The sequence below is a fragment of the Neovison vison genome, chromosome 12 (genome assembly GCF_020171115.1).
Source record: "Neovison vison isolate M4711 chromosome 12, ASM_NN_V1, whole genome shotgun sequence".
Lineage (NCBI taxonomy): Eukaryota > Metazoa > Chordata > Mammalia > Carnivora > Mustelidae > Neogale > Neogale vison.
In genome coordinates this window covers 143,385,698-143,411,155 of record NC_058102.1, presented here as the reverse complement: position 1 = coordinate 143,411,155, position 25,458 = coordinate 143,385,698, and the positions used below count along the sequence as shown (strand labels likewise).

The following is a 25,458-nucleotide window of genomic DNA, read 5'->3' as shown; positions in this document are numbered from 1 at the left end:
TCAGCCCACATTTTCTTCACAAGAACATAGTATTTTTTAAATTACGAAAACGCTACTTACCTCTCCTTCAGATTTCACACCAATCACTTTTCCATCCTGCACGATGATTTCTTCAATGGGTTTATTGAGCATGTATGTACCACCATAAATGGCACTTAGCCTAAAAAAATGTTAGAGGTGACAATTTTTAACTGTGTCAACTACTAAAGTTTTTCTTAGATCTTGAGTTATAGGCAATGTATATTTGCTCAATTTCCTTCCAGAAGGTGTTCACTTAAATGTCATTAAAGCTACGATTACAGGAGAGCGTGAGAACCAGAAACGAAGTCTCCCATTCACAGTTCGGAATACCAAGTCCAAAAAAAGCATTGACCAGTGATGGGGAAACAGCTCATGTCGGTCTGATCTTCCTGCACAGAAATAAAATAATAAAATAACACCAATGCGGAGTCCGTGGAGAGGGAGTCAAAGCAGCAGACACTGGAGAAGAGACCGAAGGAGCGAGGCAGCTGGGTGCGTGGCTTCTGGGGCGCCTGCCCCGAAGGAACCACCCCGGTCCCTGTAGCAGGAGCGCCTCCAGCAGGAGCAGGAAGCCGCGGTCCTGCGGATTCAAGGTGCCGCAGGACAGTAGAAGAAAGCTGGGGGGGGGGGGATACCACAAAAAGGGGAGCAACCAAATCTATAAAATCTCTTCAAATCCGTAACTAACTGCAGAAGGGCTCAGCAAGAGCGCAAGGAACGCAGCAAGGAGCAACAGCTGAGCGGGGCCGCAGCCGAGCACAGGCGAGCCGAGGGCCCGCGGCGCTAACGCTCGCGTCTGACAGCCGGTTCCCGCCGGGAGCGGCCCCTCCGGCCCCGGAGCCGCACAGCCCACTGCCTGGCAGAGGACTCCGCCCGAACAAACACAGCCCTCCCCGCCCAGTAAGGGGTCAGGTCAAACTTCCCCAAGTCCCAGGTGAGGGGCCGATGATTTCCCCGCGGACTCCAACAGAATCACCCCCCAGAGAGCGAGCCCGGCCTCTCTAGAGTGTGCCAGTCACCAGGCCCTGTACACACATGTACACACATGTACACACACGACACTAGCCAAGTGAGGAAGCAAGAAACGGGATTCAAAGTAGATTTAGGAAAAGCTGTCGGGACAAACTGGTACCCAGATTCCGGATGCTGTGATACGAAGGGGACTAAAGGCAGCTATTACAGATCTCTTCGAGGACAGACAGACACCCGCGTTCAAGAACACGTTATTACAAATATATTCAGTGGGGCCATAGTAAGTAAACAATCTCAAAAACAATGTGCTTTACAAACTTGAAGTTCTACATGCAGAAAGTCCAGTACCAGGAAAAAAAAAGTTAAAACTCACTGAATGGGATTAACAGTCTTGGGAAACAGAAAAAGGAGTCCGTGAACTTGAAGACTCATCAACAGGCATCATCTGATATGAAGCATGGAGAAACCAAAAGACGAAATAGGAAAGAAAAGCTCTGCAGCGGCGACGGATACTACCCGGCATCCCGCGCGACAGAACCGTCCCAGAGGGAGAGGGCAGAGGAAACGGAAAGAAACGTCTGAGGCGGATAATGGATTTTGAAATTCCCGATCTGACACGAACGCACGCATCTGAGCAGCTCAGCAAGGCCCGAGCAAAACCACAGAGGCAGAGCCTCGGGACACTGCCCGAAAGGGAAGGGATTCTCGGAAAGCAGCTGGAGGGAAAGCCGCAACGTCTCCATGCGTGGGACAGTGCGACAGCGGCGCGGGACGCAAGTGACGGGCGGTGGCTGGGACGTGCTGCCTGGAAACCTCTCAGGCCAGGGAAAGTCCTGCAGAAGTGAAGGTGACGGAACCCGGCACCAGCAGCCCTTCGACTACAAGCACGCCACAGCGGGCTGAAGACAAATGTCACGAGACAGAAATCAGGATTTTTAAGAAAGAAGAGCAGCAAACACGGTAACGTGGGAAAATGGTTCCTTTTCCTTCCCTCGTCACTTCCTTCAGTGACATTCAGGGCAGAAACGGCACCGCCAGACCAGGGGCTGAGCCGTGCCAGTGACCTGAGCGCAGAGACGTGACCGCGGCCGTGACCGCGACAGCGCAGAGGAGGCTGCAGCCTGCTCCGACTGCGCGCACGGTGCTGAGCACGGCGTTGACTGCAAAGAAGCCGACAGGATGCACGCCAGAGTGTGCGGAGCACAGAACTATGACAAATAAAAAGGCAAGGCCACAAAGCCACTACAGGAGTTAGTCTAGAATCATAAAAAATGATGAAAAAGTGATGAATCCAAAGAAAGAGGAACAGAAATGGGGGGAGAAAAAGACAATGAACAAGACAACAGATCTAATCCCGACAATACCAGTAATTGTACTAAACATAAATGAGCTAAACAATCCCGTTAAAGGCCAGAGTTGTCGCACCGGGTAAAAAAGCAATATTCAGCTATCTGCTTCTACAAGAGACTCACTTAGCTAGACAAGCGTCCGAAAGTAAAAGAGTGACAAAAAATACAAAAGGAAAAGCAAACGGGTAAGGTGGTATTTACCGTCTAACAGTGGAAAGGAGCATCAGCTGGCAAAAAAGCTTTGCGCGGATGGGCCTGCACCGAGGAACGGGAGCTCCTGCTCCGGCGGGAGACACACCCACCGAACGGGACACACCACCAGCGCGGACACACGCGAGCTGCTCCATGGGCTCCTGCTACTGCACGCTGCGTGACACCTGCAGGCCGCGAGCTCCCCGCAACGGCTCATTCACTCCCCAAAACAGGTCACTGACGTGACCGCCGACGCTGGGGCCCCTGGATGGCTCGGCTGCTTACGAGGGTTGCAAAAGCGAACCCTGCAGTGGGCTCCACGTTCAACGGGGAGTCTGTGCGAGTCCCCTCTACCCCTCTCTGCCCTTGCCCCATCTCTGCACACATTCTCTAAAATAATCTTTTAAAAACCATTTTTAAAAATCTGACCATAGGGGCGCCTGGGTGCTCAGTGGGTTAAGCCTCTGCCTTCGGCTCAGGTCATGATCTCAGATTCATGGGATCGAGCCCTGCATCGGTCTCCCTGCTCAGCAGGGAACCTGCTTCCCCGCTCTCTCTCTCTGCCTGCTTCTCTGCCTACCTGTGATCTCTGTCAGATAAATAAATAAAATTAAAAAAAAAAAAAAAACTGACCAAAAATTATGCCTTGATTTCAAAAATTAAAATCTTACAAGTTTGTTCTCTGATCATAATGGAATTAAAATTAGATGTCCGTAACAATATGATATTTAGAAACATCTCCAAATGTTTAGCAATTAAACACTACACCTTCAAAAAAAAACCCAAGGATTAAAGCAAAAAAAAAAAAAAGAAGAAGAAGAAACAGGGTACCATAATGAATGATACATATTTAGAGAGAAATTTTAAACCTTTTAAATCCTCATGTTAGAGACTAAGTATAACCAATGACGTGTTTCAACTCTAGAAAACTAAAAGAAAATTAAACCTATGAAGGGAAAAGAAATTAAGAACAAAATAAAATCGAAAATAAGCCACAGAAGAAATAAATAATAAAACTAAGAATCTGGTACTTTGAAAGGATTCATAGCTGATAAAATCCTACCAAAAAAGAAGAAAATACAAATGACCAATCACAACAATGGAAGGTGGGAACTTCACTACAGATCGTAGACACTGAAAGGATAATTAAAAATATATTATGGAGGGCGCCTGGGTGGCTCGGTGGGTTAAGCCGCTGCCTTCGGCTCAGGTCATGATCTCAGGGTCCTGGGATCGAGGCCCGCATTGGGCTCTCTGCTCAGCAGGAAGCCTGCTTCCCTCTCTCTCTCTGCCTGCCTCTCCATCTACTTGTGATTTCTCTCTGTCAAATAAATAAATAAAATCTTTAAAAAAAAAAAAAAAAATATATATATATATATTATGGAGCGGCTGGGTGGCTCAGTGAGTTAAATGTCTGTCTTCAGCCCAAGTCATGATTCCAGGGCTGTGGGATCGAGTCTGGCGTGGTGTCAGGCTCCTTCCTAAGTGGGAAGCCTGCTTCTCCCTCTGCCTCTGCCCCTCCCCATGCCTGTGTCTTCTTGTTCTCAAATAAAATCTTTAAAATACATACATCTATTATGGACAACAGAAAATTCAAGAACTTACGTGAAATGGTCAAATTTCTTTTTTTTTTTTTTTTTTTTTAAGATTTTTTTATTTGACGCAGAGAGACAGAGATCACAAGCAGGCAGAGAGGCAGGCGGGGGGCGGGGGAGCAGGCTCCCCGCTGAGCAGAGAGCCCGATGCGGGGCTCAATCCCAGGACCCTGAGATCATGACCTAAGCCGAAGGCAGAGGCTTAACCCAGTGAGCCACCCCGGTGCCCTGAAATGGTCAAATTTCTTGTAAAACACAAGAGATGAACTGAATGGGACATCTGAGTAGCCCGATTTCTAATTCATGTGTGTGTACGCACATGCACGCAAATTACATCCAACGATAAATTAAAAGGAAAATACATCATGAGTAAGTGTTGTTTACCCTGGGAATGCAAGGCCAGTTTAACATCCCAAAATCAATCCACAGTTCAGCACAGTAATGCATAAAGAAAATGTGCATTATTAACTTAATGTCAACACCCACTCTTAAGAAAACTCCCAGCCAGCCAAGAGTAAGAAGGAATTCATTGACAAAGCCATCGACAAAAACCCTATAAAAAAAATTTAGTAATAAAGCAGGAATGTTCATTCTCAACAGCAAACAACTTGACAATAAAATTGAGACAGTTTCATTAACAGCAGCATTTAAGTAACATAAAATACTTATGAACCACCGTGAACTAGGTGCTAGATCCCTACAATGAAAGCCTCAGAACACTGCTGAGACGACACCTAAGTCCACAGAGCGAGCAGCACCTTCGGGGGTTGGAAAACGGTAGTAAGCTAACGTCAGCCCCAGCTGGCCTGTACATTTAAATTCAATCCCAGTAAAATCCCAGCACTGTTTGCCTAGAAATTGACAAGCTGTCCCAAAATGTATAGGGAAATGCAAAGGACCTAGAAGAGCCAAAACAATTTTGGGAAAAAAAAAAAAAAAATGGAGCGGATTTTCATTACTTGCTTTTACAACTCAATGTAAACCTAGAATAATCCGGGGGAGCCTGGCTGGCTCCGTCCGTGCAGCAGGCGACTCCTGATCTGCGGGTTTGGAGTTTGAGGCCCAGGCTGGGTGTAGAGATTACTTAAAAATAAAAATGGTCTTGAAGGGCACCTGGGTGGCTCAGTGGGTGAAGCCTCCGCCTTCGTTCGGCTCAGACCCGGGATGGAGCCCTGCGGCGGGCTCCCTGCTCAGCAGTGAGTCGGCTTCTCCCTCTCTCTCTGCCCCCCACACCCTGCACCCCCACCCCTGGCTGGTGCTCCCCCTCTCAACTAAATAAATAAAATCTTAAGAAAAGTGATGGAACAGAACAGCTCTGTACGTATCTGTGGCCAAATGACTCGCCACAAAGGCACCAACACAACTGGAAAAGTCTTCTCAGGAATGGTGCAGGAAGAACTAAACGGGGGGACGGAGGAGAAAGAAGTCACAGACAGAGCGGCCGCGGGGGGGGGGACACTCATGAGGGGACACAAGCAAGCTTCCCGGACTCCACGTTTGCTTCTCTTGAGTGTCGTGTTGGTCACACACGTCTGTACACCCAAACTGAACTTCTTACAGTACCTCTGTGGTTTCGTTATATAAAGTTTATTCCAATAAAAAGAAAAGCACCTCACAGCTCACAGACCTCTCACCCCTCCCAACGGCGCACCCGTCTTCCTGCAGAAGGGGGGACCACGTTAGCGACGGGCACTGACCTTGCAAATCCCTGGGGCAGCTCTCCAAGGCCATAGAGGGGGTAAAGGTACGGGCTTTTGCCATATCTTGCCAGAGACTCACTGTAAAGTTTGATCCTATTAATGGTTTCACAACATGGCTGATCTAGATAGCTAAAATAAAGGAAATAAATATTAGAAAATAAGTATTTAAGTGTTTTTCTCTAATCATTTTATTTCACTACTTTCGTATTTTACCTAAAAGGTTCTAACTACTCATTTTGTCAGAACTTCCTTTTTAGAGAACTGAGAAATTCAGGGACGGTCCCAAGAAAAACAGAAATCTGCACCGCGGAAGACTTACTCATCGGTTCTGTAGAGAGCCAGGGCGTGGCCGGTAAAGTCTATGACATCTTGTCCCAAGTCGAATTTCTTGTACACCTCTCGCATGGCGGTCTTCTTAGGATCGACGCCCTCAAAAGTTCGGGCATCGTTTTCATCGAAGTTGGCAACGTACACTAGGAATTTTCTGAAGCGACGTTTTTCAAACAGGCCCATTAAGCCTAAAGAATTGGTCAGAAAGCAAACATTCACACGAGGACACTGAGGAAAAGAGCGAGAGAGGCCAGGTTCAACACGCCAGGCCGGCTCCGAGGCCCCTCTCCCGCCGCTCCTGCCGTCCCCGCGCTTCCACACCAACCGCGTGATACAAGGAGAACGTGACCTTGGAAGACTGAGCCGCGAGGGCGCCCACCTGACGTTCTTCTGACGAGTCTGCTCTGTACCCGCCAACTGCCGAAAATTCTGAACGCTCCTCCCTTCTCGGTATGCTAACGTTCACTCCGGCATTTCAGGAAAGGAGGATTATGCTGCCAGTCTCTTACTTTAATAAAGTTCTAGCTAATCAGTTAACCGCTTTTTATACTAAAAAAAGCTGAGTAGACAGGTACAGACTACTTTATAAACGCTCCGTTCTCTTACTAGTCAGGAGTCCTCCTGGAGTGCCCAGCTGCTAGAGAGACAAGGCCAAAGGAAAACACCGTTCTGGCTTGATCTCCCTAAACCGTACGACGGTTTTAAAAACAACCCTCTCACAGAACAGTGTACTGTTTTGGTATTTTGGATATTACTTCCCCCAAGACTACAGATGAAATCAACAAAACTGAAAATTAAAATGATCGTGAGGCCATTAATGAGAGCTGACTACATTTAACATGTTTAAACTGTATTTACAACCTAATTTTAAAAAATGGGATGGGGCCCCTGGGTGCAGTCAGTAGAGCCTGGGACTCTTGATCTCAGGGTCTTAAGTTCAAGCCCCACACTGGATATGGAGCTAGCTTTTACATGAATGAAAAAATAATTTTTAAAAAATTAAAAAACAAAAAAATGGGACAGAATGCATACACAGTAATGGTATAAGGCTAAAAAAATATATTCTATGACCTCACAAGCACGAACTTACATTTAGTTGTCAGGGTAAAAATAAGATCGCCGAGAGAAAACAGTTCAATTTTTAGCTACTTCTCTCTGATGATGCCTTTCCTGATCACCCTATGTGAAACTGTGCCCCTTCCTCCCTCTGTCCGCACAGCATTATCACCATCTGATGAACTCTTCCTTTTTCATGGCCTGTCTCCCACTAATTGAGGCTGGTTGTTTGCTTTCCCCTTCTGCTGAAGCCTCCCTGCCCCAAACCTAGAAGAGTGCGTGGCACGTAACATGTGCTCCGCATTCAACTCGTATACGGTCTGATGCAAGCAACTGTAAAAGAAGTCGAATTACTCACGTACTGGATATACAATTTGGAAAGAAAAATGTTCAACTATATCATAAAAGGGTTAGAAAAAAATCTTTTTCCAAGTTACTTGGTTTCCTGAGTAGTACCTTAACATCATTTCAAATATTTCACCTTCCTTCATTCACTTGCACACTGAGGTTTATTTAGAGAACAAAAACAAAAACAAAAACCTTACGTCAAGACATTTAAAACATTAAAAGTGACAAAATCCAGAGCAGTTTCATGGAGAGAATAAATGAAAGTTTCCAACAGGTTTAAGATCTGACCACAGAGAATGGGAAGAACACTTAAAATGCCCATACTTACCCAAAACAATCTACAGGTTCAATGGGATCCCTACCAAAATACCAAACACATTTTTCACAGAACTAGAATAAAATACTAAAACTGGTACAGAACCACAGAGACCCTGAACAGCCGGAGCGACCGTGAGAAAGAAGAAAGCGGACACTATCACACAATCCCAGGTTTCAAGATTTATGACAAAACTGTAATGATCAAAACAGTCTGGTACTGGCACGAAGAGACCCACAGATCGGCGCATCCGCACAGAGAGCCCCAAAATAGAGCCACACCTGTGCAAGCAATTAATCCGTGACAAAGGAGGCAAGGGTATCCAGTGGGGAAAAGACGGTCTCTTCAACACATGCTTCCGGGAACATGGGACAGCCACATGCACACCACACACAAAAAAATGCACACAGGAAACCACAGAACATCTAGAAGAAAAGACAGGCAGGGACTTCTCGGACACTGGCCATAGCAACAGTCCTCTACATGCTGGGCCATACCAACACAGACAGCTTCTGCCCAGGAAAGGAAACCATTAACGAAGCAAAAAGGCAGCCTACGGAATGAGAGAAAGTACGCGCAAATGATGTATTTGAGAAGGGGCTAAATCCAAAATACATAAAGAACTTAACTTACACAACTCAGCACACTCAAAAAGTAATAATCTGATCAAAAATGGGCAGAGGAGCTCAACAGAACTTCTACTTCAGAAGATAGACAGACACAAGAGAAGCTGCCCCCATCACTGGCCGTCATCAGGGAAATGCAAATCAAGACTGCAAAGCCATCTTGCCATCTGTGACAACGCGGAGGGACCCAGAGGGTATTATGTTAAGTGAAGTAAGAAAAAGAAAAATATAGGATTTCACTTCCAAGTGGAACATAAAAACAGAATAAATGGATGAACAAACCTAAAAAAGCAGCAGCAGACCCACAGATACAGAACACAAACGGACGGGCGCCGGGGTGGAGGCTGGGATAACGGGTGAAGGGCAGCGGGAGGTGTGGGCCCAAGAGCTGCACCAGCGCGGGGCGGCAGCCGGCAGCCCCACTTGGCAGCGCGGAGGGCAGAGACGTGCTGAGTCACCGTGTTCCACGCCCGAAACTAATGTAGCCGTGTGTGTCAACCATGCTTCAATTAAGGGGGAAAAAACAGAACAAACTTTTGACCGTAGCATAAAAAAAAAAAAGTGAGAGTGGAGATCAATGTCAAAGAACATTCCTGAAGGAGAGCACGCGGTACACCCGCTGCCGGTGCGCCCAGACCTCACTCCGGCTGCTCCCGGCCGGCGGCCCGGAGGTCTCGCCGCTCTGCACCAGGAAAGGGGACGCCCTCGCTGATGGCAAAGGTGGCCTGTGTGAACACGGGGCTCGCGGCAGTTCAGGGTCAGAACAAATACACAAGCGAGAGATTTAAATTAAGACAGAAGATTTTGCTGGACCCATTTCCAAGCCATTCATGAAAACTTCTCGAAACATTCCTGAACTTATCTATGTTCAACATGACTTTAGAGACCAAAGATCCTTCTCACTGATGTGATTCAAGTAACACTTGACCAATCAACAAATATTTACTGGAACCCTGAGGTTGCACATGAACTTCTCCACTTCTACACCTTCCCTTATCCCGTTCATTCTGCCGAGGGTTTTCCTGCCTGCCTTCGGACTTCGAGATCCTATTCATTAACAGGAAAACAGCTGCTGAGAAGGTAAGGATCTGGTAAAAATTCATACAAGTGTGTACTAAAACAGGTAAATTCTACTCTATCTAAATTATACCTCAATAAACCTAACCATAAAAACAGATACATAAACATACTTGCTTACTTGGGGGATAGGGGACCATGAGAAGGACAAACCGGAAACAAACACAATCAAGTGAAACGAGAATGAGGACGAGAGCGTCTTTTGATACAATGTTGACTTTCCAGTCATGTAAATGTTCTACATATTTGAAAAAATTAAATCAGAAAGGGAAAATAAAACTGTTACGAGGTACATCCTTAAATTTTTGTTTAATGGAGGCAGGAAGCGAAGCTATTAACATAGGTAAGAGCGCAGAGTGTAAACCAAAGTTTAGAACACAAACTCTGTTGTAAAAGATTGTCTTCAAACTGCTGAACTCTTATTTCTTTGGAATAAAATTTATGTTGTCATTTAAAATAATTTCTAACCCATGATTATACCACTAACGCCCTCAATTTAAGTATGAGCCATTCCATTCCCTTTCTGGTTGTTAACCCTAACTTAGCCACAAATCTCTGTGCTGACTTCTTTCTTTCTGGCTAGAGTGCCTTCAACATTTTCTCCCCATAGCAAGAAGGAAATAAATGGAGTTAGAGAAGCTGCCAAAGTAATTCAAATTACATTTTAAGGTGAGGGAACTTTCCCACTCTCCCGCCAAAACAATTCTGAGAATCTACTGGCACGTCTCTGTGCCCAATCCAAACAGCTCCCTCTCCTAAGCTCCTCCTGGAGCCTGTACTGCGGAAAACTCATCCACCAGTGAGCACTCCAAATTCACCCTTTCTCAAACTGCTCTGCGCAGTAACTCAAACACCTTCAAGGACAGAAGGTCTTTTTCAGGGATGTTTGCTCTTGAAAAGAGGTAGGAATAGAAAATGTTAACCAGGGGCGCCTGGGTGGCTCAGTGGGTTAAGCCTCTGCCTTCAGCTCAGGTCATGATCTCAGGGTCCTGGGATCGAGTCCCACATCAGGTTCTCTGCTCAGCAGGGAGCCTGCTTCCCTCTCCCTCTCTCTCTGCCTGCCTCTCTGCCTACTTGTGAGCTCTGTCAAATAAATAAATAAAAGCTTTAAAAAAAAAAAAAGAAAAAGAAAAAGAAAATGTTAACCAGGAACCTTAGCTTGAGCCGAGAGGAAATCTTTTGGGGCAAAGAATAAAATCACTCCCTACTCACCAGAAATTCCTAAAATCAGAGACTGCAGACAATGACAACAGCATCAATTAAAAGATAAGGTTTCGCCAGAACAGAGTTTCTTCTTTGGCAGGATGGCTAAGCTGGGTCGGTGGCCCGCTCAGCGCACGGATTATGTCCACGGGCGCTACAGTGGTAATACCAGTTTCCACTCGTCTTGCCACTTACCTACGTGAATTCAGGCCAGAGTTCCCTCATCTATAAAATGGAAATCCTACCCTGTAAAGCTGTTTCCAACGTCAAATAAGACAATGAATGTGGAAGTGTTTTGCACAGAGCCTAGCACACAGAAACCCCCATCCCCCGGCCGAACAACGGCTCTTACGAATTCTTACTAGCACGACAAGAGCACTGCCTGACCCACACCAGGACCGAGTTCCATGGGGGGAGACAAGCCACTTGAAGCCTCTCCCAGCTTCAGAGGCAGGGGTTTTTGAACATTCTCTTCACTGATGTCCTCTCGGGGTCTGGCAAGCAACAGACACTCGGTGAATAGTGCCGACTGGAGGAGTGACGGCTGGCAGGACAGGGACATTAAATGTGGTCTCTAAGATTCCCTTCCATTATGAAATCTCAGGGTTCTGAGAAAATAAAATAAAATGACTTACTAGATGCCAGAGCTTCTGCTTCAGTGGATGGAACCTTGTAGATCTTTCCACCCTTATAGACAAAGCTCCCTTCAGTCACTTTGAAATCCAGATAGCGAGTGACCTCTGTATAAAGCAGCATCTTCACCAGCTGACCTAAAAAAGTCCAACACTCCAAACTGAAACTTAAGTCTTAGTATCTTCAAAAACCAGCAGAAATACATTCATTGTTGACTTGTATTCATCACTTCCCAGTTTTTTCTAACATTGTCCAACCCCTTCCAAAAACTCTTGAATCCTATGTTCTAAATGGCACAATCAGAATGCACACCTACTGCGGAACATCTTTAGAAGCGCTTTTTTAATGTTACAACTTCAAGAGTAATAACTTTATCAACTTGCTTTTCTAAAATCTATGTTAATTATTATTAGAGGTATGAAGTTTAGAATTATAGTACTATTGAAAATGGGCTTGAGTTTCCGTTAAGTTACTATTGTAAAGAGAAGCAACTAATAGGCAAAAATTTTCAAGAATTTGTGCTATTCAGTTTATATTATTCAACCTGTACTACTTAAAATGAATATTAATTTCATGGGCACCTGGGTGGCTCACTCACTTGAGCGTCTGACTCTTGATTTCAGCTCAGGTCATGATCTCAGGGGCATGAGATCAAGCCCCACCACAGGATCCAAGCTCTGCATGGAGCCTGCCTGGGATTCTCTCTTTCCCTCTCCCCAACCCCCTCCCTCCCTAAAATAAATAAATAAACCTTTTGAAAAATAAATAAAAAATAAAATGAACATTAATTTCAGATGAATTTCAGGTATATAATTAAAAATATTATCTGCCTATAAGCCAAGAAATTTGGTATACTAAAATAGGAAACTTTCTTTTTTAATAGAAAACTTTTTGAGAAACTAAACAAAATTACTTTAAAGCTCATTTGAAAGGACAGAAACACTAGGGCAAAAAAAAAAAATTATATATATATATATAAGATTTATTTATTTAGAGTGAGAGATTGCACACACAAGCAAGTGGGTGGGGGCAGAGGGAGAAGGACAAGCAGATGCCCCACTAAACTCAGAGCCCGATGTGGGGCTTGGTCCCAGGACCCTGAGATCATGACGTCAGCTAAAGTCAGACATTTAAATCGATTGAGCCACCCAGGCACCTCTAAAAAAATTTTTTGAAAACAAAAAATAATGAAGAGAGCTTTACCCAGCCAGGTACTAAATTATACAGTTATACTGATTAATCAACCAAATTAGTGGGGAAAAAAAGAGACCCATGTCTAAGAACTTAATATATTTATAAAAGTTCAAACCAAAGTGGAAAAGATAAATGGTGCTGAGGAACAACTGAGTAACCATTCTGAAAAATTAAATCTCAATGTGTACTTCTCAAACAGGTTAACAGAGGGGGCACCTGGCTGACACGGTTGAAAGAGCTTGTGACTCTCGATCTCAGGTCCTAAATTTGAGCCCCATGCTGGGTGCAGAGATTACTTTAAAAACAACAACAGGGGCACCTGGGCTGCTCACTGGGTTAAAGCCTCTGCCCTCAGCTCAGGTCATGATCTCAGGTCCTGGGATCGACTCGAGCCCCGCATCGGGCTCCCTGCTCAGGTGAGAGCCTGCTTCCCACCCGCACTCTCTGCCTGCCTCTCTGCCTACTTGTGATCTCTATTAAATAAATAAAATCTTAAAAACAAACAAACAAAAAAACTAAAGATATTTAGCCTCAGACAGGATAACAAATAAATCAACTTACACAGTAAAACAGGTGAATTTATTTTTACAATGAAAAAATTAAACTATAAAACCATTAACAGCAAATATTAGTATTTTTATAACCTTGAGGTAAAGATGAAAATTAAGCATAGCCTTCCAAATCAAAAATAAAAAGAAGAAAAATCAATCTATATAGCTACATGAAAAGTAAAAGCTTATGTTTGAAAGAAAAATACAGCACAGCTACTTATAAAGCCAATCACAGACTGGAAAAGGTATCTTCAAATACATTAAGAGTATTTATTTCACAGTCTTTATAAAGAACTCTTTCATATCGATAAGGGAAAATGTAAAAACCTCAAAAGAAAAACGTATAAAGCCCAAGGCTGGCCAATACGAAAGGCAATGAACATTGAGAAATCATTTCTCTCTCTAACAAACAGATACTGTTACAAACTCCACGGGCACCGGCTGGCTCAGGGCTTGCAGCACGCGACTCTTCATCTTGGCTCATGAGTCCAAGCCCCACGTTGAGCATGGAGCCAACTTAAAAATAATCAATCTATTATTTTGGCTTCAGGTATGGCAAAGTGACAAAAATTAAAATGAAGACGGGGTGCCGGGGTGCCTCCGTAGGTTAAGCATCCAACTCTCGGTTTTGGCTCAAGTTATGATCCCAGAGCCATGAGATCAAGCCTTGCATCCGTTCTGTGCTCAGCTGGGCGGGGGTCTGCTTCAGATCCTCTCTCCCTCCTCCTCTCCACTCTCCCAGCTTGTGTGCAGGCACCCTCTTTCTCTCAAATAAATAAATTTGTTTTTTAATTAAAATGAAGAATACTCAGATTTAGTAAAGGCGGTGGGAAAGGGGCTATTGGCAAGAGTCAGATCAGGCAACAGAAAACAAAAGCCTTAAAAACTCACTGCCTCTCTCCCCTCAATACATGTCTGGGGGGTGTGGGGAGATTCAACACACACACAGCCTAGCCTGGGTGGCTCAGTCGGTTAAGCATCGGTCTTCGGTTCGGGTCATGATCCCGGGTTCCCGGGATGCAGTCCCACAACAGGCTCCCTGCTCAGCATGGAGTCCGCTTCTCCCTCTGCCTGCTGCTCCCCGTTTGTGCTCTCTCTCTCACATAAATAAAATCTTTTTAAATAAACAAATTTCAGAGAAAATGCAAATAAGATCTTTCCACTAAAAGAAACTAGAATATAAACTCAAAACGAAGAAACAAACAAAACTCAAAAATGGCAAAGGGTAGTTCATACTTTAATTGATGGGACATAAACAGACTTCATACCAACAACCTAATTTTTAATGTAATTTCAGAAAAAGGCATTAATATCACAGCAGTTTAGCTCCCCTAATTAAAAAGGAGAAAAATGTGAAAAAATAAATTTAAAAGCCTCCAAACTAGGGAAAACGCTGCTTCTAAAGACCCAGATATCAGACTGTCAGGGAAGCCCCGAGAGAAGAGGTTGTAGACATTTCCAGTTTCCATACACACTGTGCCATGTCCTAGCTTGATGTCTCCAGAACCAATTGGGAAGGAGGCACCCCACCTCCATTCTTACTGACTCCAGACACCTCTAATGGCCACAGTCTACTCACCCAACTGTTGCCATCAACAAAATCTACTTTCACATCCCTGGACTAACACTGTGTCAAGAGCTAGAGTCTACTTTTAAATCGGATTCAATGTACCACCAAAAATGTGAGAAGGCTTTACCGTTGGCCATGAGGAACTTAGGGATTAAGTCCACATTCCAGTCTCTTCCTCTTCCCATGGATGCTGGTGGTGCTCCTGGTATTTTAAATCTTTTGTATAACTAGGACCAAAACAAAGATTACCATAATGTAACAAAATCTACTCTTCGTTATGCTATGCACCTATTCGTCCAAGACCTGGTGCCGGCGTAGTAACTGACCACCAGCAGATGAGGTAAAGCATAACAGCGACATTTCATTTTTAATTAGATATAATTTTTAGAGAAATTCCAATATACATCTAAGTTAAATACACTACTAGACTAATGAATGCTAAAGTAAGTATTACAGAGGTAGTATTTTTTGCTAACAGATAAGCAAGACTATATAACAATTTGTCAATGATACACTACTCTGCAGATACACCATTTGTAGAAATCATTTAAACTCACTCTCTCCTGGGTAAAAAGCTAACTTTACTAGCTAAAGCAATTTTGCTTCCGTAGTTATATAAGGAGTCAAAAATAAATTCTGGATTCTTCAAATGAAAAAAAAGTTAGCTCCAGCTAATTTAAAATTTATGTGAATCGAGTAGGAGCTCTGGATAAAAAGAAGCTTATGGTCTAAAATTTGGGAATATGCTTCCTGACGTGATGCAGTATGAACTACACAATGATGCTTTCTTATTAGACGCTAACTTGGACTTTTCAAAAGAAAAAAAAGTGGGGAGATTTCTGTAGATTAAAAGAATAAAGAGAAACACCAAAGACAATGTTTAAAGTAGTTTAAAAAAAAAAAAGAAAGAAAAGAAAAACACTGCCACCGCACCCAATGTAAGACATTCTTGGCATCACTGGGAAATTTGACTGTGGTCTGGATATTACTGTTAATTTCCTTAAATGTGGTAAAAATGATACTATGATCACGTAGGAGAATGTTATTCTTAGCCAGTGGATGCTGAAATATTTGGGTCCAGTATCATGATGTCTGTTACTTTCAAGGATTCAAACCAGTAACAAAAAAAGACATAAAGCAAGTACTGCAAAATGTTAACTGCTAAATCCAGATGGAAGGTTGACCCACTGGTATTATTCTTTCAACTTTTCTACAGGCCTGAATACAAAACAAATTTGGAAAAAAGATGAAGTCCATTTAAGCAGTCACGATGGACAGCAATTGACGATGCCCGTGCATCCCCAATAACACAGCACAGCTCGCGGCCATGCATCTGGATGCTGAACAAACCTCAGAGAAAGATTCAGCAAAACAGCAAAATGATAAATACTGATATATTGGAAATGCTTCGTGCATCTAGTCTAAAAACGCAGGAAGCAACGGAGTAGACCAAAAAGAGCCAAAGCTCTAGAGTCTGACAATCTGGTTCACAACCCTGTGATTTTAACAACAGACTACTTTGTCATCTGGAAACTGGGGATAAAACTCTGAGTCACTGAGCGAAACCAGCTGGGGAGCTTGGCCTATGTTAGACCTCCACTGAGTCTACACCCTTCCCGTGGAGAGATCACAGGTAACTGCTCCAGATGGCAGTACCATCACAACTCGAACGTCCACACGCCTTAAAACCCACAGTCCCGGAAAAAATAGGATGCTAGAGATAATCTAGTTAATAAAACAAAATTAAACCTATCTACAAGGAGTAGAGTGGAGATTCACAAGTAAAAGCTTCAAAGAATGCAAGGCATCCTAATTTGCTCTAATACTTACATCTTCCAGAGGTGTTATAGATGCACTTTCTCCTCCATAATACGGGTTTCTATCCATGTGAAGAACTTTCTTCCCGTTCACTGACATTATACCTGAGAGGATACATTCCTACAGGGAAAGCATAAGCATCTTCAAAAGAAGTGAAGTATTACCACGTTTCAAACAGATACTTTTTTATAAAAAGCCCCTCTTAAGGGCACCTGGGCAACTCAGTCCCTCCAGCATCACACTCTTGGTTCTGGCTCAAGTTGTGATCCCAGGGCTGTGAGATCGAGTTCTGTGGCATGGTCCGTGCTCAGCAAGGAGTCTGCTTAACTAAGACTCTCCCTCAGGGTGCCTGGGTGGCTCCGTTGGTTATGCGTCTGCCTTTGGCCCTACATCGGGCCGCCTGCTCAGCGGGGAGTCTGCTTCTCCCTCTCCCTTCCTGCTTGGGTTCTCTCTCTCTCTCTCTCCCCCCCCTTCACTCTCCCTCTCAAATACATAAAATCTTTAAGAAAAAAAAAAAAAAAAAGACTTTCCCTCTCCTCTGCCCACCCCCACTTGCACATGCCCACTTTCTAAATTAAATAAAATCTTTAAAAATAAATAAATCTTTTTAAAAATGTAAAACAATGATACTCTTCTCACAATATTTTCACTTTGTAAGATACAATTACACTTTGTAAAGCTTATTCATGTTAACATATAATGGGTTTATCATTAAGTTAATTAGTAATTTTTAAAAATTTTCAGTGTTGATTTCTAATGATTGATAAATATATATATATATACCCTCTAAACAAAACTCTTCAAGGTCCTTACTTTTTAAGAATATATCCCAAAGCCAAAGAGTCTGAGAACAAGAGCTCTAAAGGAAGCATCCAGGACAACCATAAATAGATTATAAATGTCCAGTCTCAGGAAAAAGGTAGATAAAACATGTATATACTAAGATATACTCTATCAAGATAGAGGGAGGAAAATCAAAAAAGAATATGAGTATTGTTTTATGTGAGAATTATCACAGAGATGGGATACATATTCATTCAAAACTCAAACAGGGTTTTGGTGATCAAGGCTTTTTTTTTTTTAAAGATTTTATTTATTTATTTGACAGAAAGAGATTACAAGTAGGCAGAGAGGCAGGCAGAGAGAGAGGAGGAAGCAGGCTCCCTGCTGAGCAGAGAGCCCGATGTGGGACTTGATCCCAGGACTCCGAGATCATGACCTGAGCCGAAGGCAGCGGCTTAACCCACTGAGCCACCCAGGCGCCCAAGGCTTTATTGTTTTTAAAAGAAAACGGAAATTCCACGTATCCTCATTAATCCTTAGGGGGTTTCAAATTTACCCCAAAGAGCCCAGGTAAGAGAGAACAATCCCACTCCCCTAGAAGTCTGATTTGATACCTTTATTTTTAAAATTCATTATTTCTAATCTTACTCCAAAATGTATCTATTCATTTTAGTATAATGTCAAATTTTACTCTAGGAAGATGTGTCATTTCTTATTTATATCAAGACACCAAACACCAGGAGCGCTCCAGAAGACCACTTCATGGCCTATTCCAGTCCTAACCACACCCCCAACGCCCCCCCTCATGATTTCTAAAAGTGCAGATCTGCTGTTTTTAAACTCTGAATAAATGGCATCATGCACTATATCCTGTTTATACATCATGTTTATTCAACATTATGTTTACAAGACTCATCCAAATTCTGTTTTGTGCATTCCTGAGATGTACTGATTCTTACTGCTACCGGGCAGGGGTCCCCAAAGTACAGGGGCCAACTCCAGTGGACATGTGATTTCACAAATAAAGATTTATTGGTAAACACCCATCCCCATTCATTTATATATTGTCCACATTTGTTTTCACCGTACTACAGTGGAAGGGTAGTTGTACCATGTAGGTAGTTTCCTACATGGACCTTTCTAGAAGGTCTGTCTGACCCTGCAAGCAGTGGCTGGATCTCAAGGGGTGCTTCCCAATTCAGTGCCACCTGTGAGCGTGTTTGAAATGTCAATTCTGAGCAGATTCTCAAACTTCACTCTGCATCCCCATCACCCAGAGGTCTCCTTAAAACAGACTGTGGAACTCACACCCACAGAACCGGGTCGGGGCTGAGAATTCGTTTTTCTCATGATTTCCCAGGCGATGTTAATGAGGCTGGTCCAGGACCAATTTCAAGAATCATTACTAAAGCAGCGCTGCTCCAACGTTACTAAGAATCAACTGGGGGTCACGCTAGGGGTCGTGGCTGGCTCCGTCGCTAGAGCACGGCACTCGTGATCACTGGATCATGCGAGTTCAGGCCCCACCACTGAACTCAGAGCCTACTTCAAAACAAAACAAAAAACTGGGGATCTGATTTTGATTCAGTATACTCAGCGTGAGCCCTAACCTTCTGCAGTTCTAGTAAGTTCTCAGGTATTGCTTCAAAGCAGTTGATTCAAGAACGAAGGTTTGTATAACAAAGTGGTGGAGGCTTTACTTGAATGACTACACCACATGACTACACAATCATTTATCCCTCCTACTATTAATGGACATCTGGATCAGTTGCCAGTTTTTGACTCTTATAAACAATGCTCTATGAATATTCTCAACCTGCTTTTATTATGCGTTTGTTGGATATATATCAAGGAAAGCACCATTATGTTCAACTTCAGCAAGTAACTCCCAAACTGCTTTCCAAAGGGCTTGTACTAATTTATTCTTCCGTCCCAGAAGGGTATGAAAGTTCCTGTTGTTTCAAATCCTTGCCCAACACTTGTGTCTTTTTAATTTTAGCCATTGTGTAGTTAGGATGTGGTTTAATTTGCATTTCCTGACAACTAAGGAGGTTGAGCACTTTTTTAGTTTATAGTCTACTGATAATTATGGTATCTTCTTTTGATAAATGCCTATTCAAATTATTTGCCCTTTTTAAAAAATGGGTTTCTTTTTCTTATAGCAATATTAAAGTTCTTTTTATATTCTGGATAGAGAAAAGTGCCTTACTGGTTCTGTGCACTGCAAACTTCTCCCATTCCATGGCTTGCTTGCCTGTCCACTTTCTTAACAGTGTCTTGATAAAGAGAACTGAAGGCATTTTATAATTACAAAAATCAACCCTAATCTTTTCAAAAGCAATTCACTTGTCAAAAAAAAAAAAAAAAATCCAAAGAAGCACCGACATATATGGTTCAACATATTACGCAAAGGTAAAAAAAAAAAATCTGCCTTCATAAAAACAGATTAGGACATAAAGAGAGAAGATGAAACAGTCCTGTGTCCAGCCAACAAAGGTAGACTCCAGAGTCCAACTTTTGGAAGCAAAATCACAGCAAGCAACTCTGAGTGTTGCATATCTTCTATGTATAACTTTCCACGCTTCCCTGCAAATAAGCATGATCCACTCACTGGGCAACGGCTCTAAAGCAAGTAATAAAGATGGAGGCCTAAAGTGAAAGGCTCAGTAATTTAAAGATTCACTGAAGTCCAAAGAGCTGCTAACAAAACCACCTTTAGAGGCACCGTTTGGAATAAATGTTGAGAAAAGCTAGTTAAATCTGCAGGTTCATGGGTTCTCCTAAGCCCATCTATAAAAGATTGCTTTTCCATTGCCAAAAGAATAAAATACATAGTAGCACAGTGTAATACTTTACATTTTGCTTTAAAGCATGGGATGAACTAATTTGCTGATAAAATCTGTCAATCATATCTGGGCATCGGGTACACATTAATGATCCTTAAATTTTAATATCTTACAAAATTAACTCGAAATTAAAATCCAGTACTGCTACCTATCTGATGAATAAAGAATAACAAGCAAAGCACATTAAAGCCAGAAAAAATACTCTAAATGAATTTCCTTTTTTTGCACTAGAAAGCCCTGTCCACCCATCATATATATCAATAATACTGATAACTCTGACCAGAAAAAAATCTATTTATTAGTGAATATTAACCAACATATTAGTTTTAAATCTACCAGATTAGAGTACACCACATTTAATTCAAACTCACCCACAAATTACCTGAGCAGGAGAGAACACAAACTCATACCCAGAGTAACTGATAAAACCATCTTCAGAATACAACTTCTTTAGGATAATGGCATCTGCCACTTACCTGGCATTTCATGTTCTCCTACATAAAAAGAGGTAACCAGATCAAATAGTTTAAAGGTCAGTGGCAGCCAAGTCCTAGCAAGGATAGACATGTGGGAGTGAGGAAGGGCCCGACCAGTGGTGTGAAGGTCACTTCCCTTCAGCACCCTGCACGTATCACCAGAGTTGCAATAATCAGCGTAACTTACTTGGAAAGCACCTAAATACATTAAGGCAAAATACCTCTAAAGTCCCGAAGGGGCGTGCACGGTGTTCCTTTATGTGTGCGAACTGTGATCAACCTACACAGTACTTCCCAGGTCAGTGGTACGAGACACTACCCTGGTCTCAGAGATTCCTTCGAGAGCAGGAATTGAAGAGAACAGAGCCTGAGTACAGTGTTCCGATAGAGCCTCCAAGTGACCAAACTAAGCACCCACCGGAACTCTAAATCCAACTGAATTACAAAGTTACAAGGAAAAACAAAATATAAATGACAACAACAACAAAAAACCCAAACAGGAAATAAATGCCCACAAAAATGTGATAAAGAAAACAAGGTACCTGAACACTAATACTAAAGAAAAATGACTTTTGAAAGCTACTTACCTAGAACTATGGGGAAAATGCATTAACAAGAACATTTTAAAATCAGTTAATCTGTTTTATATGTCAGCAACAACACAGTAAAAATAATTGTTTTCAGCAGAATGTTCTTTTAAGTATCTGTCCCTTGAATGCATGTGATTAAATGCTGTCAAAAGATCATTTTTCTTGGGCGCCTGGGTGGCTCAGTGGGTTAAGCCGCTGCCTTCGGCTCAGGTCATGATCTCAGGGTCCTGGGATCAAGTCCCGCATCGGGCTCTCTGCTCAGCGGGGAGCCTGCTTCTCTCTCTCTCTCTCTCTCTCTCTCTCTCTGCCTGCCTCTCCATCTGCTTGTGTTATCTCTCTGTCAAATAAATAAATAAAATCTTTAAAAAAAAAAAAAGATCATTTTTCTTGAAATTGGCTCTAATTCTATCTTTCCTGCTCAAAATCCTTTCCCACTGCCTGAAAGATAAAGTTAAAATTTCTTAGCATTCAACATTAGTGAAAGCCCTCTCTCCAACTCAATTTCCCAATCTGCCTCTTCATACCTTCTGTTTCAGGCAAAAACTCCCCATTATGTACATCCTGTTCTCAATACCAATCCACCCTGCTCACTCTGCCCAGAAAATCATGCCTCCTGCTCAAAGCTTACCAATATTTTTAAAATCCAGCTTACACACCTTCTTTGTGAAGGTTTCCCTGATTGCCCTGTCTGAATTCTCGTGCGGGCAGCCCACTACAGCACCTAGTACCTCCTCACCGTAACTCACGAGCTCCATCCTTCATGCAGATGTAATGTCCATTAACTGATCACAACAGTCACAGTTTAAATAACTGAAACTGGATAAGCCAGAAGTCCAGGAAGAGCCTTTAATCAGGAATAAGGGGAAGGAAGATACAGGGGACTGCTAATTTTCATGGATGTGAGTAAAAACATTTAGTTAGTGGTTTTTCACTAGTTAGTGGTTTATCTCACTACTACTTCTAGATGCTAAAAATGTGTCTGATTTTACTTCTATCCTAAGGGGCCAGTATGCTTGAAATTGATTTAAAATACAGACTGCCAACAAGACATTTATACCTTCCAAAAATAAGACATTTGTACATATTGGCCCTATGATCACTACTGTGGTGGATAGAAAGTCCTTCACCTACAAAACTCTAACATAGCAATGGCCAGGATTTTCAAGGAGCAAATCTGAGAGGCAATTTAAGATTTTTAAATCAGATATTAAAAACTCTTTTAAATCACAAAGTTTTAATAAAGAAAAAGGGTAAAATTTTATGTCTGGGATGTAAAATAATTTCCAAACATCTTAATACTGGGAATACCGGTTAACTCTCACTAAAGTACATGTTTCTATTTGTAATTCTGGACCAGAATTACTATGTAGAACAAAACAACACAAATACCTGCTAGCCACAAATAAGCTGTGGAACTAGTTACCCTCTTTTTTTTTTTACACTATTTTTAGAAGATTGAAGAATTTATTGCCAATCCCAAAGTCAATTAGAAGCAGTGTATTAGGTGGTCAGATGTTGTCTGTTCACGCTGAAATCAAAGAAAAGTAAAATCACCAGCCTAACAGCAAGAGGAGGAGGAGAAAATGAGGAGCAGACGGAAGAACTAACTCACAAAGGATGCAGGCTGAGAGTATTTACCAGGTGTCTCAGCAGTTTCATTGTTAAAGCATCAACACAATAACTACTCCTCCTGAAGTGAAGTCTTACTAATCAAGCAAATTATGTTACTTAGTTTGGTAAAGAAGTTGTGATATCAATAGGAAAGTTTTGGTTTTTTTTCCCCCAGAAACTGGTGGTTCTTTAAAGTGATAATCCTCAATTCCTTAGAAAATTCAATTATACAGAATATTCCATTTCTCCCGGATAGAGAATGATTTTGTTCCAGGTTACACGTTTTATGTCTTATTTATTTAAATTACAATTAACATTTGTGGATCACCCGACCTTCATTTTAGATACAGAACAGTGCCCACTTCAGGCAACAAAGTAACTCCGACACTACACTTCTTTAAAAGTAACAAGTTAATAGTACTACAAGTACCTACAGCCATCCTCTAATAGTTTGCACCCATAACTGGTAGATTGTGCCTGTTTTTAGGTTCTTGACTCTCTGGAACTAGGTATTTGTAAGTCAAACATTAAGAAAATGAAGTAGTATATTCACTTGAAATGGTCAATTCTGACTTGAGGGTTTTTAACTTTGCTGATCTTAACGGTGAGCAGTCTGCGTCACGAGAAAGGAGGCTACACCTTCAGCACTACCCAATCCTCCTGCCATCACTACTCCTATCAATGATGGGAAGGCTGTGGATGCTCTGCATGGACAGAATTCTCAAACAGCAGCTTTATGAGAAGGCTCATAGGGATTAAAGTTATCACAGCTGCAAAGTGAGAGCAGAAACTGGTCTGATTTCCAGTTATGTGCCTAATGCTCATCAAAAAGGTCACAATTAACCCAAATGAATACTTGAATAAAGTGCATTTTCTTCACTTGGTTGTTACAGAGCAAGAGTATGCTGATCTTCGACACAAAGCGATGCTTCTGTACCAACCCTGTAGAAACCTGCAGGACAGATCTGCGCTCCTTTGTCCACGTCCAACTGACCTAAGCAAGAGCAAATCTGAAAGACCAGCAAGAACCATAGAAAACACACAACTGACTCTTACAACACCCTGGCAGCAACCGGGCCCATTTCAACGGGGGCAACCCCGCACGGACTACGAAGCTCAGAACCCCAATCAGACACCTAATTAAAAACGCTCACTGAGGGAAACCAGCCCCGCAGCTGGCAGGCCTGTTCATTTAGGCACCCAACCGTTTGCCAACTCACCACCTAAAAAGAAATTCGACCAAATCCCTTGCATTCAAAATGACTAGTTTTCTAGGTAAGTGACCTCATCCGTTCGGTACTACTTCCTAGCCAGGCACAGGTCGGCTTCGGACTCCCCGTAGGAGGGAACCCGGCCTCCAGCGGCCCAGCAGGGTCCACTTCTCAGGGGAAAGCCCCCAGGGGAGACGATGGCAACGGTCAGCGGAGAAGGCCGCCGACGGACAGGCTCTGAGGACACTCGTTTCCAATTCTCTGCAGATGCTCAGGAATTGGGATGGGAGCGTTCCAAGGAATGTGCAAGCTCCTCCTCTGAAGTTGGGGGGGGGCGGGTAAAAAGCTCATTTTCTCTAAGTTCACTGAGCTGCAGCAGTTACAGGACGGTGCTTCTCCAAGGACTTGTCACAAAATCTCGCGCCCCGCTCCGGCAGGCCGAGACCCACGCGCCGCGGCTGGGGCCGAAGGAGGAAGCGCAGCTGCGAGCGCTCCCGCCCTCCCCCACCCCGCCTGGTGCTTTTCCGTTTCCAACCGGGAGAGGCCGTCCAGCCGCGGCGGCGGCGGAGGGGCCCCCACACGCCCAGCGGGCGGCTGCCCTCGCTCCCCACCCACTTCTGCTTCCCGGTCGCCCGGCATCAGGCCGCCCCCCGGACCGGGCTCGCCGGCCCCGGGTCTGTCCTTGCACGTCCGGGGCCGAGCCGGGGCCCCCAGCCCCCGCCCGCGCGGCCGGCTCCGCTCCGCCGCAGGCCCCCGGCGCCCCGGGTCGCGCCCCCCGCCGGTCGCAGCGCACCCCCCTCCCACGACGACACCCGCCCGCGCGCACGGGGACGCCGGCCGGCACGGAGCGGCCCCGCGCGGCGGCCCGGGCCTCCCGCGGCGCGCGCGGCGGGGGGAGGGGACTCACCGTCAGGCCGGTGCCCAGCACGATCACGTCGTACTCCTCATTCATGGCGGGGGGCGGCGAGGACCGAGGCCCAGGGAGAGCACAAGCGCGGCGGGGACTGGCGGGGCCAGCGGCGATGCGGCCGCCCTGGAGCCACGGGGGAAGCGCTCAGGCCGGTGTCGGGGCCCGACGGGAACGGGGAGCCAGGGCTGGAGCCGGAACGGAGCTGGAGAGGAGGGAGGCCGGCCGCCACCTCAGACGGGAAGAGAAGAGCGGGGCGGGGAGGGGAGGGAAGACGGGGAGGGCAAGGAAAGGCGGGCGGCGACCCGGGCCTCCGCAGCCGGGGCGGGGCTTAGAGACGGCGCTCGGAGGGCCGTCTGTCACAGCCTTCCCGCCCGCTCATTGGCTGCGCCCCCGTCGCCCGACCAACCTGCGTCCTTTCCCGCCTCTCGCGAGAGGAGGGCGGGCCGTTCCGCCGGCGGTTCCGGTTCCCCGCCCGGCTTG

General features: G+C 44.1%; 1 protein-coding gene across 1 annotated transcript in view; it reads right to left on the bottom strand.

The window, feature by feature from the left end:
• GDI2 (GDP dissociation inhibitor 2) overlaps positions 1-25,245 on the bottom strand; it is a 29,182-nt gene extending 3,937 nt beyond the window's left edge. The window contains exons 1-7 of the mRNA XM_044228902.1: positions 24,976-25,245; positions 16,564-16,671; positions 14,861-14,960; positions 11,421-11,555; positions 6,149-6,347; positions 5,827-5,958; positions 61-160 (exon numbers count right to left, since the gene is read on the bottom strand). Of these exons, the coding sequence (XP_044084837.1) occupies positions 61-160; positions 5,827-5,958; positions 6,149-6,347; positions 11,421-11,555; positions 14,861-14,960; positions 16,564-16,671; positions 24,976-25,020 (819 nt within the window). The 5' untranslated portion in view covers positions 25,021-25,245. The remainder of the gene's footprint in view (positions 1-60; positions 161-5,826; positions 5,959-6,148; positions 6,348-11,420; positions 11,556-14,860; positions 14,961-16,563; positions 16,672-24,975) is intronic.
• Between the last annotated feature and the right edge of the window lie 213 nt (positions 25,246-25,458).